The sequence below is a fragment of the Peromyscus californicus genome, unplaced genomic scaffold, assembly GCF_007827085.1.
Source record: "Peromyscus californicus insignis strain IS unplaced genomic scaffold, ASM782708v3 Scaffold_24__1_contigs__length_46423439, whole genome shotgun sequence".
NCBI lineage: Eukaryota > Metazoa > Chordata > Mammalia > Rodentia > Cricetidae > Peromyscus > Peromyscus californicus.
Window position 1 is genome coordinate 45,340,010 of NW_026294535.1, and position 19,719 is coordinate 45,359,728.

At 38.0% G+C, this 19,719-nt stretch overlaps 2 protein-coding genes across 2 annotated transcripts; both read right to left on the reverse strand.

Annotated features, from left to right (window-relative positions):
• Positions 1 to 1,393: 1,393 nt before the first annotated feature.
• LOC128120041 (olfactory receptor 6C2-like) lies at positions 1,394 to 2,332 on the reverse strand. Its single transcript, XM_052753795.1, has one exon. It carries the CDS (start codon positions 2,330 to 2,332, stop codon positions 1,394 to 1,396), a length of 939 nt encoding a protein of 312 aa, XP_052609755.1.
• A 12,612-nt stretch (positions 2,333 to 14,944) lies between these two features.
• LOC128120042 (olfactory receptor 6C2-like) lies at positions 14,945 to 15,883 on the reverse strand. Its single transcript, XM_052753796.1, has one exon. It carries the CDS (start codon positions 15,881 to 15,883, stop codon positions 14,945 to 14,947), a length of 939 nt encoding a protein of 312 aa, XP_052609756.1.
• Between the last annotated feature and the right edge of the window lie 3,836 nt (positions 15,884 to 19,719).

The window sequence follows — 19,719 nt, forward strand, 5'->3', positions numbered from 1 at the left end:
CTGTTCCATGATGTTCCACGGGCATTGGAAAAGGTGATATGGACATTCCACTGAAGGCTGAGCACCAAACAGTCACCTAGTCTCAGGACCTTGACCAGCTCTTGAGTCTCCACATTGACTGCTAGTCACCAAAAAAAAAAAAAAATCTCTGACCAAGGCTGAAGATGATACTAGTACACTGGTATAATCATAAATATTTACAAAACAGATTGGCAACATGTCCATCTAGCAAAATAGAAGTAGTAGGTTCCTCCCTAGGGCTGATGACCTCTCTAGCCATGGACCTGTGGCATGAACTCCCTCCTTCAGAATGTGCCTTAAATCCGATCAGAAATCAGCTGTTTGCCCCAATAACAATTACAGCACTGTTTCACTACAGCCACATCTTGTCTGGCAGGTTGACCTTGTATCATGCAAGTTAACAGATTGATGATTTTTTCCTCCCCAATGGCCTGCAAAGTTCCTTCCAACATGGTGAAAGCTTTGCAGCATGGATTATGCATCCAGATTTATTTCTCTGTATCATGCATCCAAAGTGTGTGATGTCTTCAGAAGTAAGGTCTTACTATCTGATTCTGGTGGGCAACTAAACGACTTAAATAAAATCTAACTATTTGCTCTTTCTCACATGTAGATCTGGATAAATTCAGCAAGCAATAATACAGCCTGAGTGCTAGCTTGTCTTGAAATATCTTCCACCAACCAAATTAGTCCATTATCTTTAAATTCAGCCCTATTAAGTTTCCTGGCACATGGGCAGAATGCAGTCAGATTCTTTGCCAGCGTATCATATGAACAGCCCCTTCCTGAGTCCTTGATAGAGTTCTTATTCCCTTCTAAAACCTAGTGAGTTGAGCCTCCACTGTCCATACTTCTCTTAGCCTTCTGATCTTTCACACTACAACCGAAATGTCTCACCATGCTCTACTTATAGCATTTGAAATCTTTTCTAGCCCATTCATCCTGAATGGCCTAACAACAAAATAGTTGAGCTAATTACAGCAATGGCTCTGATTCTTAGTTAAAAACTCCACATCTGTTATTTCTTCTCATTTCTGTGACAACATATCTGCAAAAGAAACTAAAGAAAGGAAGGGCTGATTTTCGCTCACATTTTCAGAATATGGTCCATTATGACATGGGCGGTGGCTGGAGCTTGAGGCAGCTGGTCGTAGTGTATCCTCTGTAAGAAAGCAAGGCATGATGAAGGCTGGGGCTCAGCTCTCTTTGTTGTATTCAGTCCAGGAGCCCAGCTCAGGGAGTAGGGCTGCTCACAGTTAAAGCGGATCTTCCCACCATCATTAACCTATTCTATAATCCCTCACAGGCATGCCAGATCCTAGGCCATTCTAGATCCTGTCATGTTAGCAGTATTAACCATCACAGGGGTCCTTTAGCTCTTTGTGATAGAGGCAATCCTCTTGATCATGTCTTTGAAAGCTTGAATCACTTGCTTATTCCTCAGAGTGTAGATGAAGGGATTCATGACTGGAGCAACTGAAGTCGTGAGCACCGACACAACCTTGTTTATAGCCACCCCTTCTTTTGCAGATGGTTTAATATAGATGAAAATGCAGCTGCCGTAAGTGATGGAAACCACAATTATATGAGAAGAACAAGTGGAGAAAGCCTTTTTCCTTTGCTGGGCAGATGGGAATCTGAGGATTGTCCTAATGATGTATGTGTAAGACATCACTACACACATTAACGTGAACAGGAGTGTCAGCACAGCCAAGATCAAGACAAACCGCTCTAGTAACTCTGTGTCAGAGCAGGTAATCTTCAGGATGGGAGCAGCGTCACAGCCAAAGTGGTCTATGACATTGGAGTTGCAGAACTCAAGCTCAAAGCCCATGCCGAAAGGTGGGATGACGATGATTAGAGCGATTAAATAACAGCCAATGAGGAACTTGATGCAGACCCTGCTGTTCATGATGGTGGTGTAGTGCAGAGGTTTGCAGATGGCCACATAGCGGTCATAGGACATGGCTGTCAGCAGGAAAAACTCAGTCACACCCAAGACAACAACAAAAAACAGTTGAGTGGCACATGCATTATAGGTGACAGTATTGTCCCCAGATGCCATTGTGTAGAGGAATCTGGGAATGCAGACAGTTGTGAATGAGACTTCCAAAATGGAGAAATTTCGGAGGAAAAAGTACATGGGTGTTTTAAGGTGGCAATCCACCAGTGTGAGAGTGATGATGGTCAGGTTCCCAACCACACTCAATAAATAGGTTAAGAGCAAAAAGATGAAAAGCAGAATTTGAAGATTTGCGTCATCAGTTAGTCCTACCAGGATGAATGTAGTTATTGCCGTATAATTTTTCATCACTGATTCCTGACTGTGGCCTGGTCTGTTTGTAAAAAAAGAGAAATTAGGTTGAGGATAAGGACTGCCAACATGATGGAGCATTGAGGAAAGACACAAGCATTAGCTGAAGGCAAGATGTAATTAAAAAATTATTTATTTTTCTCTCAAGCGGTACACCCTGAACATAGCTTCCCCTCCTTCCACTCCTCTTGTTCCCCTCCACCTCCCCTCTCTTATTACTTGTTAATAAAGTGTTATCGTGGTAACTAGAAGTTAATGTGATTTAGATAACTAGCAGTTAATGCTACTTAGATGAATACTGTTGATAATTTCACTGAGAACCAGCCAGACAGCTCTTATAGTTTCTTACTACTATACTGATGTAATATTTTATTTTTTAAATATTAAATTAAAGAGCTGGGACATTCTTTGGTTAATAGCTGCCTGGAAATTTCCAGGGTTAATGAATAGAAAAGCACTGTCTTTAGTATGCATTGTTTGTAATGCCATGAAACTAACAGCTCTTGGTGTGGTCATAATCCTGGTTTTACGTCAGGGTGGTGAAGTTAAAATTGTGCTTTCAACCTCTGTTCCTCAATTCCTGTTACAACCACATTGTCTATTAATTACCTTATGCGTTCTTCCCTTTCTAAAGGACACAGCTTGCCATTCTATGCTAAAGACAGCTCTAGAGTATTCTTTTAAAACAATACACGAGCCCAGCATGGTTATCCATGCCCTTTATAGTCTTTGGAAGGATAAAGCAGAAGAATCAAGTTCAAAGTTGGTCTGGGCTTCTGTGTGAGACCTTTCTCTCTCTCTCTCTCTCTCTCTCTCTCTCTCTCTCTCTCTCTCTCTCTCTCTCTCTCTCTCACTCACACACAGACACACACACATACTCACACATTCTCAAACACTTGCACTCATATACACACATACATTCAACACTTATGTTCACAAACACACATATTCACACATTTTCATGCTCATACACACCCATCGTGAGATCCATTCTTCTACTCAGTGGAATTCTCTTTCCCATGGAATGGAGTTCAAGCATCTCTCCTTGGTTTACAGGTCCTTCATGATCATGTTACTGTGTAAAGCTTGCAGTTCATCTTTTGTTTGTCTAGCTGTGTTAGTCTTCAGTTCTTTGAAGACATTAAGATTCTCTTCACTGAAGGATCTTTACAGATTTTTTCCCTTTCTCCCCAAAATGCTCTGCTTGTATTCTATCATGAATAAATCTTATTTCAAAGGTTTCAGTTTAAGTAAGACCTTGTCAAAATATCCTCCTGGAGAACCATCTATGTTCTAATTACTTACACTGTTTTAGAAACACTGCTCTGTTTGTTTATGCTAGGATACTTACTATAATTTTAGATATACACCCATTTACCTTTTCTTTTCATCCTCTATAGTGAAGCCTGTGAGAATGTAGATTATGACTGTTTTATAAACAATTGAGAATCCAGGAAAGATTATTGCCTTGAGCACAACAGACACCTACGACATGATTGAGGGAATGAGACCAGACCACTTGCCCTTCTAAGTTGATTGATTACATGCAAAGTACAAAGAAGTTGTATTATCAGTCCCTTGACATTTAAGACTTAAAATTTTAATTTTAATTATTCTCAGTATATTGAGATAACTTTTAGGAGTCAGAAAGATAATCATTTTAGTCACAATCCCTCTAAATTGTATTATATTATTATATCTATAATTAAGAAGAAAATTTTATCTCTATGTAAGAATAATAAAATTAATAGTTTTAAAGGGCTAGATAATTTGAAGGGTTAGAGAGATGGCTCAGCAGTTAAGAGCAATGGATGCTCTTCCAGAAGACCCAGGTTTGATTCTCAGTACTCACAGGCTTCCAACTGTCTCTAACTCCAGATCCAGATCCAGATCCAGGGGATCCAATACTTTCTTCTAACTTTTGTGGGCACTAGATATACATACACGCAGGAATAACACTCATAACACTTGTAATACAATTAAAAATAAAAATAAATAGTGTTATTTGAGTTTAAAAGTGAAGTGGCAGAAGTGGTCTAGAAGTGAGGAACCCAGCTTTGTTCATCTCTTCCATCTTTTTTCTCTGAAGGAGTGTAGCCGAACCCACTTGAAACATGGTTCTTGAGTCTTCTCTGAGTGTACCCAGGTCCTTTACATGGAGTAGCCTACACTAGGAAAAATGTAGGAATGTTTTTCTTAACTTTTTTCCTGGTTTCTACTTACCTATTAAGAAGAATTATAGGAGATCTAGGGACAAGTTCATTTAATATTTTAAAGACTAATAACTGCACTTATGCCACCCATCCTAGGAATATTGAGGCATTTAATATAATAAGAACAGGTTTCTGTGGAAGACCATGGAATATTTGTTTGCTATACTCAACAAACTCTAATTTATAAATCTCTCCAAGGAATAGTAATGACTGCTACCTTGAGAAGATGGCTACTAAAGGTCAGATGCCGTTAGATTATGTCATTTAATTTTCAACACCAGTTAATCATTGTTTTACAGATGAGGAAATCTGGGTCCAGACATACTGCTTTATATCACTGTAGTAAAGCAGGAAGTGAAGCCAAGTAGTTGGCTACAGAAACTCAACATAAGACCTTTATAAAACACTGCTTACACAACTATTTATTAATTGATTGACTTTTCCTGTTTATTTTTTGAGAAAGTGATTGACACCGCCTTAATTGGGATGTTGGGATGTTTATCAAGTAGCCGTTAAGGAATAAATGAATGACTGTTTAGGGTTTCTTATTTTTGAGCTAAGGATCATTGTACAGTGATGGCGGTTATAATAATAATAATAATAATAATAATAATAATAATAATAACTGAATAACTGAAATTTCCTATTTCTTTTGTTCCTAGGATAGAACAGGAATATGCCAGGGCTCCTCAATTATTTTGGAATGTTAATGGTTTATCACATGTGTTTCAGGGTACTTTCACAGTGATATTGAGATGTATTTCTTCCTGAAATTAGGGAAATATATACCCTCCCTTTTTTTTGCAGAGAGAGAAAATAGTGCCTATGCCTACAGAGCCTTCTGACCCTGGAATTATAGAAAAGAATCTGACTCAAGTGTAGTAAGTGGTTGGAATATAAGCTGCTTCCTTCCTAGGTACTGTAGACTGCTCAGGGAATCACCACACTAGACCAAATGCTGAAGTTGAGAAGCATGCTGGTTACCTTTCCTTGCCTTCTGATCTAGGCACAAGAACCTACATATTGTTCCTCAAAAGCCTCAGTTTGGCATAAGTCTAGTGCATCTATAATATTATAATTTCTGTCTTTTCAAAAATAAACACTCAGTGTCCTAGTCACATTTGGCGTATAATAGATAAATTTGTGCCACATAGTTCATTGATTTATTGTGTTATCTTACTAACAGAACATTTTATTCTCTCAGGTATGGCTTGTGGTACTAATTATGAAATAGAGGGAATTATTTTGGTGGTAGGTATTCATGTTGTATAACAAGAAGTAAACATTAGGGAGACATTTTTGCTATATTGAGAGAATGGCATCTTTCCTAAGATTTCATGTATGAGAAACTATAGTATCTTCCTAAAAATGTGCTATCTTACCTTTGAAACCCCCCCAAAAGCATCTTTCCAAAGTCTTATTAAAACCCATATTTCACTTGTTAGAGAATAGAGTGACATCTTACTGATACATAGAGAGCTACTCCTGTCAAGAAATATTGTTAGTCATTATTTTAGGACCTGGGTTCTGAAACAAGTCAATGATTTTTGTTCCACAGCTTTGAATTACTTGGGTTCTGGATGATAAACAATGAACATGTCTAAGCAAACCACACTCACTGTTCAGATCTCTGTTCATGGCTTCCGCAGAGCAGGCATTTGTTAGCTGCAACATTACCACAGTGCTTTTAATGCACCCAGGAAATTAACTCACTAGCAATGTATCACTCTAACAAGTCGGTGAATAGGTAGCGAGCTCTCAGTTCCTACAATTTTCCAGGTCTTCTTCAGATGTCCTTTGCTTTCAATAAATCTTGAAAGTCACTGAGTAAAGGATGTTTTCTGACTTTGTTTCTGGAAAAATGCTCATTTATTTCTGTAGCGTTGAAAGAATTTAAGCCCTTGATGATGGTGAGAAACCCACTTTGGTTTGGGCAAAATCAATGTCTTTGACCTTTACACAGGAAAATAGCTTTCCCTGTAAATTTCATACTAACAGGTAAGGTATAAATTTTATCTGTTGGTCTTCCATGGGAGTTTAGGGATCATCTGATTAAACAAACAAAAGGCCCTCGGGATCCCTGGTTTTAAAAAGTTACTAATTAGCAATATAGTAAAATGAAGTTTAGGAGGAAACAATTCAAACAGCTATTATTTGGAACAGAGTCCTTGGAGAAAGATGCAACAATAGAATCAGAGACAGATCATGTGCAAGACAGTGTGTCAGATGAAAAGCACACAGGGAGTTTCTTTTCACTTTTCTTCTTATTGCCTGAGGGATTCTTCAATGGAGTTCAAAGAAACCTCTTAGAGATTCCCTGATAGTTGCTGGACTTGTGAGACGTCGTTAGGAAAAACCTATCACACTTGAATGTTTTTCCTCACTTCTGGACTCCTCAACCTGAGGCATATTTTGCTATTCATTTGACTCATTATTAGAAGTTCTTAGGGATCTGAGCACTCACTCTTTTTCACTGTTTGCAACAAACCACTGCCAAACTGATTTACTTCCTAACCTGTAGGTGGGGTGGAAAAGAGCCAAGATTTGGGTTGACATTACAGTTCAAGATGAATTCATTCATATTTTGTGAAGAGTTACTGTTAATGCCAGTTTTATTAAAAATTTGTACCTAGTGAGTTATCAAACCTGATAAATAGATTTGTTGTAGTCAACAAATATATAGCTTCCCCCTTTTCCAAATGTGTTGATAGCATAGATACGCAAAGATTTACTAATATTAACCCACCTTTGCATCACTGACACAAATCCAAGGTTGGTCATCATTCTTTTGACAGAAAAAAGGATAATTTAACAATTGGCTATTTTTTATTCAAAATTTCAGCACTGATTTTCTGAGTTGAATTGTTTTTCAGCCCCTCACCTTTTGCTTTGCTATATAGCCTAGAACTGACCTTGAAGTCTTAATTCTCATGCCTCAAACTCCAGATTATTGGTATTAATTTTTCCCAATTTCCTGTGTGTGTGAGATGCATGTGTGCCATGTTTGCATACATGTGGGCACATATGTATGTGTGCACATATATGCCTGTGTGCATGCATGTGAAGGTCTGAGGTTCAATCATATTCTACTGCATTTTTACCCTATTCATTGAGGCAAGTTCTCTCATTTAAAACCAGAGCTTGTCCATATGACTAGTGACTACCTTGTTCTGGGGATCCTTTGTTTCTGTCATCCAAGGCTGGAATTTGAGGTAGTCCTGCAGGGCCCCCTGGGTTCTGAGGATCTGAACCCCAATCTTATGTTTACATGGTAAGCACTGTACCACTAAGTCCTCTCCCCGCTCTCTAAAATGGAATATCTTATTTACACACGAGGACAAGGGGTCACTTGTTAGAGAAATGAGAGATTATGATTCAGGGGTGAAAGGTGTTGGTTATTGGAGCGATGTCTTTGTGAGTGGAGGTAAAGTCTGTTTCACAGTTGGATGAGGGATGGTCTTAGGAGCATGGGTATTTTGTTCAGTATGTCAAAGAACAATTCTGACTTAGTGAACTAAAGTGTGAAAATAGTGTCTACATGGGTCATGAAGATACCACCACCAGCCTCCCCTCCCTGTCAACACCAAAAATGAGAAGAAACCTGTGAGACACAGAGGGAGGTCAGGAAGCAGCAAGTTTTACTTTATTTCCACTGAGTCATCTGATTAACTGGCAGAATTATTGAAGAGACCAATGCGGCAGTTGGCACTAGACAAGTTTGACTCAGTTATCAGGGAGGCACTTTCAATTACTTCTGATTGTCTGGAAAGTCTGAAAAAAACATGTAATAGGCTAGTGCTTGATGGTGTCCCCCACTCACACATATAAATACACAGATAAAACAAATAGACAACTAACTACCAACTAACTAACTGAATGAATGAACAAATGTTAAAAAGAGAAAAAAGAGCATGTGGAATTTAGAGGACAACTCATGGAGTCCGTTCTCTCTTTGTGCAGTATGGGTCCTGAGGATTGAAATCGGGTTGTCAGGATTGGCAGCAATTTCCACTCTGAGTCATCTCTCCAGCTCTGAAGTAACATCTTGATTTAAACTTATTTATGAAATAAAAAAATTCTCTCTTCACAGAATTAAAAGGCAGAAATATTTGTGTATATAATGTGTACATAAAAGCACATATGTACTTCTAAAGGGTTATTCTGGACTTACAATGGCAAGAATTGAGGAATAAAAATTAACTGTATATCTCTCCAAAAAAGGACCAGTATATAGTTTGGTTCTTTTTATGGATAAACCGTCTTGCTAATCTAGTCAAGGGAATAATTTATTAATTAGCACCTTCCCCATGAACCTGATTAACATAACAAAGTCAGTAGAGTATAGTGGATGCTAGATGTCAATACACATGGTCACAATAAAGCTTATATTGCACTGTGAGAGTTAAAGACATGGAATATTTCTATTACAGTATGTCTGTTATTGTGAGAGACACATTGGGTATCAGCTTTTGTTTGTTTCTATGCCTGTTTTTGCAGTCACATCAATCCACTTATTCAGCAAATGTGCTGTGTTGTGGCCATGCTATTATTTCCATTTCCGTTTCTTAGAATAGTGCCTGGCACACGGTGGAGAACACAAATGCCATCTGGATCTCCTTTCTGTATGGAGAATACTTACGATGTTAGTCATTCATGGGGCACTTCAGTGTGTCACCTGTGCTGCTGTTAACCTACAATTGTACATTTCAGTGATTGTCTCATTGCCTTGGGGAAATTTCCTTCTTTTACATTTTCTATGCTATAGAGCAAAATGCCAAACAAATTTTCAAATATTCAATAACCTGTGAATGACATGCCAGAGAATTTTTAGGGTTCTCTCTGTTCTTGGGGGAGGTGATTATTAGAACAGAATGCACAGTAGATTTTTGGAGATTTTTAAAATATCCAAAGTAACATTTTTTCCCCCGTCTTCAGAATAGGCACTATGGGATCAATTGTGCTAACAAACAATGTGTTCCCTAGGGTCCGTGATACTGGGGTTTAATAATAACCCTTTGTTGCGATCTTAAAGAACAAAGATTAAATAGGTATTTAAGAGAAGGCATCCCACAGAGACTAGTGTGGAAGTTGCAAGGGGAGCATTGAGCATAGGTCATTAGCAGGCTGGAGAGAAGAGCATCAGAGAGGGAACAATGGGGTTGGATGTCATCCTGGCATTGAGTGGCCGGCAAAAGAGATTGTTTCTTTATTAGCATGAATCAATTATATAAAGTAATGATCTTCATACAACATTTCAGACACGCTTATATTGTAGTACCAAAGGCATCTTTAAGATGTCTTCAAATTATATAGAAAGCCACAGGACTTTATTAGGAAAGTAGTTATACAACTGAAGAATTATATTTCTCTTGACCAGACCCCTTTAAAACTTCTGCATCTGTATTGCGGTTTCTGGTTTTGTGTTTTTATGGGATTTCTGTTTGTGCAAAGATGTGGGCCTTTGCACCTGTAGGTGTTTCTTGTACTTTTTATTTGGTTCATTTATTTGTCTATTTTTATCCTATTCCAGTTTGTTTTTGTTTTAGCTTATGTTATTATTTTTTAAATGCCTATTTTCTAATGAGAAAGAGAAACAAAGGGTGTGATTTGGATGGGAAGTGAGGTGGGGAATTCTGGGAAGGGGAACTATAATCAGAGTATATTGAATGAAAAAAATATATTTTCAATAAAAATATTTTATATTACAGAGCAATTGAGACAATGATACAGAGGAGTCTTACCACATGCCACATGCTCAATTTCTCCTGTTAATAACACCTTACATTATTCTGATGCATTTTTATAACTAATCAACCAGCACTGATAAGTTATTGTTAAATAAATCCATTATTTATTCAGATTTTTAAAAGCTTTTATCTAGTAGACTTCTCTATTCTCTTTTCTCACTTTCAACGATCTTGATAGCTTTGAGGAGTTTTGGTCAGATATTTTGTAGGATGATCCACAATTGGTTTGTCTGAGGTTCTGGGGAAGAAGCCCACAGAGGTAAAGTGCTGTTTTAAATACATTGTGCCAGGAAATCTGAAGATCAGCTTCTGATCAATTAGTGAACTTTTAAAACTTGGAAGCTAGAAGGTTTTGGAAGAGTTTAAGAAAATAATATTTAAGGATGATAAACCCCATGTATTAGGAAGAATAGTATTGAGAAAAAAATTAGAAGCAGGATATCTTTTTAAAATAGTGTTTCCCTCTTTTTCTTTTTTCTTTATTACGATTTTTTTATTTATTTTACATACCAATCACAGATCCCCCTCTCACCCATCCTCCTGCTCCCCCTTACCTTTCCCCTTCAACCTACCCCCTATCCCCTCCTCCCAAGGTAAGGCCTCCCATGTGGAGTCAGCAAAGCCTGGTACATTCAGCTGAGGCAGGTCCAAGTCCCTCCCTGCTGCATCAAGGTTGTGCAAGGTGTCCCACCATAGGTAGTTGGCTCCAAAAAGCCAGCTCATGCATCAGGGGTAGATCCTGATCCTACTGCCAGGGTCCCCTTAAACAGACCAACCTACACAACTTTCTCACTTATGCAGAGGGCCTAGTCCTGTCCAATAAAGACTCCACAGGTGTTGGTCTAAAGTTCATGAGTTCCCACTAGCTTGGCTTGGTTGTTTCTGTAGAGCTCCAGGAGTCTAGTCAAAGAGAGGAAAGAGGGATTCTATGAGATAGGCGCATCAAGATTAGGATGGGGAAATCTACAGAAGCAGGATATCTTTAGGCAGCTTTCAACAGACTAACGGGGAGATTAGGACTTTAGGTTAATACTCTAACAGACTTGACAGGAATATGAGACATGAGTGAGAAGGTTTTTCTCTCCCCTTGGACATACCCTTTCAAGAAAGAATTATTGTTTGAGCAATTTTCTTTTATTTTTGAGATTATAATTACATCAGTCTCCCTTTGTTTTCTCCCTCTTTCAAATTCATGGCCTCTTTCTTTGTTAATTGCTGTTACATACATATATGTATATACATAGATATTCCTAACTATAATCTTCCCAGTCTGTATAATGTTACTTGTATGCATGTTTTCAGGGATGATCATATTGATAACCAATTGGTTTGCTCTTCTCTGAGGAAGACTATTTCTCCCATTCTCAGCAATCCTTAGTTGCCAGTAGCAGAAAAACTTTTTGTTGGAAGAAACTGGTAATTCTGAGGGGGTATAGAAGGAAGAGTTAAGATCAGAGTGGCATAGACACATACCTTTGGAGATATGCATGGAAAAATTAGCTATTTCCATGTGAAATTCTAATCTTTATGCAAAAGTTAACACTACAAAGTTCTGAATATTTTGGTTTATTAAACTTGGTACAGTTTCAGTAGTGACTGGATTTGATGTAACAGTGACCTTAGTTATTGATGTTCTGTATCTATCCCTGCTCATGAGTGCTCTGTGCTAAAGACAGCACAATGTGGCCTGATTTGCATTTCCTCTTATTGAGTAGGTGATCGAGGAGAATGCCCCATTTTCCAGAACACAGGTAGATGGTTGCCTTTTCTGAAACTAATTAATTTCAAACATTTATCAATTCTAAATATACTTGGTTCTTGAATAACAAGTTGGACAGGATTAAAAAAAAATCTTAAAATTTTTCTTTTTGTGTTTTGAAGGTCTCTGTGTCCAGGATGGTCATGAACTTGCTGTGTAGCCTAGGGTGAATTTGCTAACTATCCCAGCCTGGAACTCCTGACCTTCTTGCCTCTGTAACCATAGTGCTGAGACTGCATGCCTGGCTAGAAGAGTCTTTAGAATATTCTTAGCTTACACCGGTGTCCAAAGCAAATAAGGAGATTAACCATTTATAAACACTGCTTGCTAAGCATTCACATTTCAGGTGTAATCATTAACACAGCTGCTAACTAAATATGCAGATGCTGCAGATGTGTGCTTAATTATCAAAAGGAAGCCTGAGGACATTAGTTATATTTTGTTGATATTTTAGAAATTTTAAATATGAAAAGAAGAAAATTTTTGGAGAACAATCTTATTTCCTTTGAATATTTTTGTAGTATAAAGGAGGATTATACCTTTAATATGTCCATGACCTTATTTAGAATATACTTGAGCAATTAAAGGATGTTTGGTAGGAATAAATAATAGCTGTGTACACTCTATGAAGGCACAAAGCTTTATTTTTACAATTACAAAACAAACAAACAATGAGAAGACTTTATCACTTTATAACATTTCAATAATTTGATCCGAGTTACTTTTATGATGATTACTGGTTCTCGAACCACCTCCCCAAACCCATCCATGATTTTCACTATTTACCCAGAAAAAAATTTAAAAAATGAGTATTTCATCACAGAAAATACTTACACAAGGCACAAGATCCAGGAATTAAAGACGGGAACATAACATGTTTTTTTCATATACCACTTTGCACATATCTGTGATGATGCAATTCTGAAAATGCCTCTTATATCCTAAGAGACTGGTACTATTGCTAGACTTCACAGCTAGAGTTAGCAATATACCTTGAAGTAGCTTAAGACTAAGACTGCTATCCTACTGTGTACCCAAACTGTTTGATTAAACTGCCTGTAAGAGAACAATGTAAGAACCAACCTTGCTTGCCTTGGATTTTCCACGGGATTGACTTTTACAACCCAAGCTAATGCGTAGCTGCAATCTTAATCTATGTAATCCCCAGTGCTCTTGACCCAGATAATGCATGTGTATCATTTGCTGAAAACAACAAACATGAGTTGTACACAACTTCCTGAAACCTACTGTAAAGGTTGAAAGCAGCCATTTATGGATATTGGTTGATAAACAAAGCTTGTTATCTGGGTTGGTTGGGATCAGACAGAGACAGTGACTTAATCCCTTTAAAACTCTGTTAAAGTTTTCTGTAAAGTATTCCATTCCTCCCCAATGTGATATTTCTGTGCTGTTCAATAAAGTCAGAGTGAAGCCCTTTCTTGGGGGACAGACAAACACATATGACACATACAGGAACACATACTCATCTCTTTCTCTTATACACATACATACACACACACAGGAGGGAGGGAGGAGGAGGAGGAGGAGGAGGAGGAGGAGGAGGAGGAGGAGAGACAGAGAGAGAGAGAGAAGAGAGAGAGAGAGAGAGAGAGAGAGAGAGAGAGAGAGAGAGAGAGAATCACATAGACATACACACACAGAGAAAGAAACACAGGTACAACCACGCAGACAGACAGACACACACAGGGACAGGGACAGATACTGATGCAGACACAGATGCAGACTAATGCAACTGACATACAAATGGAAGACACAGAGAGCGTGATGTAGGGAGTTCAAATTTGGTTTTGTTCTTAAATGACACCAAGGGAAAGTGCTTTTATTTCTTTCCTTAATGTGGCACCAATGCAATATTGGTGACTCAGAGTTAATCACTAATGCATGCAATCTTCACACATATTTAAGAAATTACCTTGATCTTTCATCCTCCTTCTCACATATTCAAATAACACCTGTCTTTGTCACCAAGAAAGCTCAATTGTCAGGTCCATCTCAAAGGCATGCTCAGTTCCCCACTTCATCCTTCTTTATAAATTTTCAACAAAACTAACTGAATAGTCTCATTTCCTTTTGCTTTTAATAAGGTATTTAGATTTAGAACACTACTTTGTACAGTGGGGCTCTTCAGAGGAGCATATCACACAGATACACACGAACTTCTCAGATACTGATATACTGATAGCACCAGATCAACCATCCCTAAAATGCCTGAGTTAGCAGCTGAGAGATGAGCTGAACTTCAGTTCATTGCTCGTGGCCAGCTTGTTATAGAAGATGAGATAACAAGACAGGAGGGAAAGATGCTTGGTCTTAAAGAGCAGGGTACACAGGTACACTCCAGCAGTGGTAGGTCTGTCAGCACCCCTTCATGTGTGTTATGAGACAAACCAGTGAAATATCAACAGCTGAAAGTTGTTACCCCTTAGCCTTGGAACTTTGATCATATTGAAATGTGGTATAGGTCTTTAAAAGAGAGTCTTTAGTTATTCTTGATGAGTCAAGTATAGAGATTAAAGTATCCCAAAGAAGTGAGACATGATTTAGTGAGTGAGATATGGCTATTTAGATCCCACATCTTGAGAAGGCCAGACAACCAGAGACACAACTCTTATTATTTGTATGTCTACTGTATGGCATTGGGAATTTATGTAATCTAATCTTTGAAGAATGCAATAATTGAAGAAACAATTCTAAGCAAAATAGACTTAAAAGAAGGTGAAGCAATTTACATGATTTTTCATTTTTGGATTATAAGAGGAAACTGTTCTTAGGGAAAAATTACCTTGATGAATCTATGTGATAGGAGGACACAAGTTAATGAATGCTGCTCATGGTTACTTAGATTTAAATTCAGGTTAGCTTAGAAAACTTACTTCTTTGTGAGAAACACAATTCGTTTTACTGTGTCTTTGAAAGCCTCTTTCACTTGCTTGTTTCGAAGTGTATAAATGAACGGATTAAGCAATGGGGCGACTGATGTTGTGAGCACAGACACAACCTTATTGATAGCCACCCCTTCCTTAGCTGAAGGTTTAATGTAGATGAAAATGCAGCTTCCGTAGGTGATGGAAACCACAATCATATGGGAGGAGCAAGTGGAAAAGGCTTTTTTCCTTTGTTGGGCAGAAGGGAACTTTAAAATGGTCTTGATGATGTATGTGTAGGACAGAACAACACACACTAGAGTAATAATGAGTGTCAGTATGGCAAACGCCAAGACAATTTTCTCTATGAACACTGTGTCTGAGCAGGTTATCTGTAGAATGGGAGAGGCATCGCAGCCAAAATGATCAATTACATTGGAGTCACAGAACTCCAGCTGGAGGCCTATGCCAAGGGGTGGGAGGATGATCAACAGGCCAGCAAACCAACAGGATAGGACGAGAACTGTGCACACTCGGTTGTTCATGATGGTGGTGTAATGCAGGGGCTTGCAGATGGCTACATAGCGATCATAGGACATGGCAGCGAGGAGGAAAAACTCTGTTGCTCCAAAGAGGACAACGAAAAACAACTGAGTAGCACAAGCATTGTAAGTCACAGTATTATCTCCTGTAGCCATCATGTACAGGAATCTGGGGATACAGACAGTGGTGAATGACACTTCTAAGAAAGAAAAATTTCGGAGAAAAAAATACATGGGTGTTTTAAGGTGAGGATCTAAAAGCGTGAGAGTGATAATGGTGAGGTTCCCAGCCACGCTCAACATGTATGTGAGAAACAAAAATACAAAAATTAGAACTTGTAGTTTTGGGTCATCTGTCAATCCCAGCAGGATGAATGTTGTTATTGTCGTACGATTTCTCATCCCTGTCTTTTGCCAAGTCATGAGTGTTTGGACCTGAAGAGAGAAGTGTTAGAAGAAGCTGGCGGTGTAACCTGAGTGAAGGCATCCCAGCCAGGGAGCCCATATGCACATAATTGTTTTCACTTGACAATCAATTTGTTAATACAGCTATACCACTGGTGTCCTACTTGGTGGCTTCCATGGAGCAATATCTGTATTGCTCTTATGTATATAATTCTCTGACATTTCTACATTCTAACATTTCTAAAGATGCCAACTAAAAACCAAACAAAACATAAATCATTTGTATGTACAGCATACAATTTCTCAGTTCCATTGTCTCAAGGTATAGACTGTTCCTTAATCCTCCTAAAAGACAACTCTGGAGCTCTTTACTCCCCTTTTATCTTTTTAAAATTTTCTTCATTTCCACCACTCTGCAATGCTCTGTTTCTCAAACCAAGAAACTTCTACTAATTGGGATTTTAAGTCGATCATCTTATGTTGTTGTCATTAATTTTAACAGTAGCATTTCATTTTAAAATGGCAACTTTGTTATTTGAATTTCAGATTAATCCTAAAAAAGGAGATTAAAAGTATAAAATACAATGTTATGCCTTTGGTTTATCATTCCTGTATTTGGCAATAGAAAGCATTTCTTTAGTAAGTTTTGGGACTTTTTAGGTAGAAAGTTTTTTGAGATCTCTGAAGTGGTGAAACTGTAAGACAACATGTTCTAGAATTTGAACATAAACCTGATGTAGTCCTATTGTAATGCTTTAGGTAAAGGGTAGAGCTAGAAGGGTGGTCTGCAGTATTATCCACCTGATAGCCCTGACCTCTTAGTCATACCTATTCTTCTGTTTCCCTCCTTAGATCATTCTTCCCACTACCCCATCAACCATTTCCTAATATTTTTTGCTATTTTCAGGTCTTTGTTAAGCTATCATCTATGTATGTATGTATGTATGTATGTATGTATGTATGTATGTATGTATGTATCTATCTATCTCTATGTATCTATCATCTATCCATCTATCATCTATCCATCTATCATCTATCTATCTATCTATCTATCTATCTATCTATCTATCTATCTATCTATCTATCTATCTATCATCTCCCATCCATCTATCTGCCTGCCTGCCTGCCTGCCTACCTACCTACCTTAATCAACCAAACATATAGGAACCCTGGGCTCATATAAACCAGTCTTTGTAAACAAATGACAAAAACACCATACCTTTCTTTTTGGCATTCATCACTGTCCATTTTAGCACTTCCAAGCAGTCCAAGTGTTTCTCTATTCAAATTTATATTTTTCAGGAATGTAAGTATAATATTGGTTCAGTCATATCTCCTTTTCTTTATGTCAACATTTAACCTTCATTGAAATTTGTTTTTAAGCAGCTTTTTTCTCAGATGTCCACTCTGTAAAAGAAAATGTAGCAGGCTTTCTTGGACTTCCAGCCCCCAAATCATGACACAGAGATTTATTATTAATTATGAATGCTTGGCCTTAGCTTTAGGCTTGTTTCTAGCTAGCTTTCCCCCCCTTTAACTTAAATTGATCCATTTCTATTAATCTATGTGCTGCCCTGAGTCTTGTTTATCTCATCTATACACTGTCCATCCTGCTTTCCTGCTTCCTCCATGTCTGTCTGTCTGGCCCCCAGCTGGCTGGCTGGCTGGCTCCCCTCTTCTCTGCCGGCCAGCCCCACCTATTCCTCCACTGCTTAGCTATTGGCAACTTTTTATTATCAGATTTTTATTAGATCAGTCAGGTGCCTTAGGTAGGCAAGGTGAAACAGCAACACATCTTTACATAGTTAAACAAATTCAGCATAAACAAATGCAACACATCTTTACATAGTTAATTCTATTCCTCAACAAGAAAATGTGATGAATTTATTCTCATAAGAATAACAGTAGTTCATAATAAATAATACACTAGTTTATAGTTTTCTTTATATTATTAGTATGAATTAAATATTCAATGAGCACTTCTATATTAGAGGAAAAATTAATTTCTTATGTTTTAAAACATCCATCCTAGTTGTACCAAATGTGTGCCTTCCCAGTTGAGCATCAAAGATTCTGTAGATTTCTTATTTTTTTATTGTTCAAATAAATATCCAACATTTATTCACTCATCTAAATACTTAACAAGCATCCATAATTTACAGAGCATAACACCGAGATTAGGAACAAGTTATTCCCAAAAGGATCTTGCAGGCTACAACAGTGGCAGATGATATTTCATTTTCCATGTCACAGCAACACAAGATTGCAGCAAACACCATTGGGTTTAGGGTACGGTGATTCCATGCGTGTGTCTTGACACTTGTTCTTAGTTATCCTGGTAGCTATTCATTCATTCAGACTGATCTTCTACCATAGTTGGCAACCAACACTGTCACCAAAATCCGAGTTAGCAAGGTACAGTGCTCACTGTTCATAGACATGATTTTGGGACAGGGAATAGTACCCCTCTCCTTGACTAAGGGAGAGAGCATTTTGCTATGTATTTGCTCGAGGGAGACTGACAGACTGAGCACAGGGCTAGATCAGATTCCTTTCTAATTTTCTTTCCTGTTGCCTTTCCTTCTTCCCCTTTTATCTCCATTTAATTGTACAATGCTTAAAAACTTTACAACGGCCTTTGGCATGCTCATTCCAGCCCCTTCCTCTACAGCATACCTTCCTTCTTATCAGAACTTTTATTCCTCTATTTGCTAGGAATGGCCTCTGATCATGACCACAGAGGTATTTTAGAATGATTAGTTTAACATTTAATGTGTTTGGCATAGTAATGTGTCAGATTTCAGGACTTGTGTTTTAATGCATGATGCTTGTTAAGACAGTGCTCTTAAGTATTGTGGCAGTGGATCCTTTGACCTCACTTTATATACTAGCAAGCATGCCTGTGGTCTATGTTAGGCTAGAAAAAAATTTCCTGAGAGATGGAGAGTTATTTATTTTTGTAGTTCAGATCAAATATATCTTGAAACAGTTTCATTCAACGAATAACAACCTTTGTCTCTCCCCTGTAAATGTTGTTTCAACTAACATTAAAGACATTTCCCAGGGGTTTAACCCATGCAACACCACATGGTCAGTGTGGGAGTTCTAAGAACATTTAAGACTCAGTTTCTTTCCTTCACAGATTCTCTACTTACTGAGTTTTAGAACATTTAAGACTCAGTTTCTTTCCTTCACAGATTCTCTACTTACTGAGTTTTAAAATATATTTGAGGTATTTTTATCTTAATTATAAGTGTATGTATGATTGTTTAGGCTCTAGAAGAGTTTGAATGCTGCATCTCCCCCCAAAAGGGCTAAAATGATGTTAGTACCTGCTGGGGATGGGAGTCTTCAGATATTATTTCTCAAATGGATACTGTTTGGATTCTTTGACAATAGTAGTTTTTTGGGAGGTAGTATTTTCCCATAGTTTTTATATTTCTATTAATTACTAACTGTCTATCAACTGGTCCTTATAGTTAGGAGAGGGAAAGAGTGGCCACTGCAGGAAAATTCCAGCTTTGCGTTCGCTCAGACTAACAGTTTATCAGAAATGATTGCCGACTGCTTCCCCACCCACCTTTTCTAAAGTATCAGTTGTAATGGAGTTCCAAATTTTAAATCTGTTTGCTCTCTGCCTTTATTTTTGAGAAAATGGAAAAATGCATCACAACAACTCATACTTGCTTTTTGATGGCTGTTCATCAGAGGTCCTTGAGAGAAGCACCGTCTGTGGAGCAAGAGCTGGTGAGGAGGCTTTCATGTGTTCTGTCCCCAATCACATTTCATCACATCACCACTTACTTCAGTCTTCACATAAGCATGCAATGCTT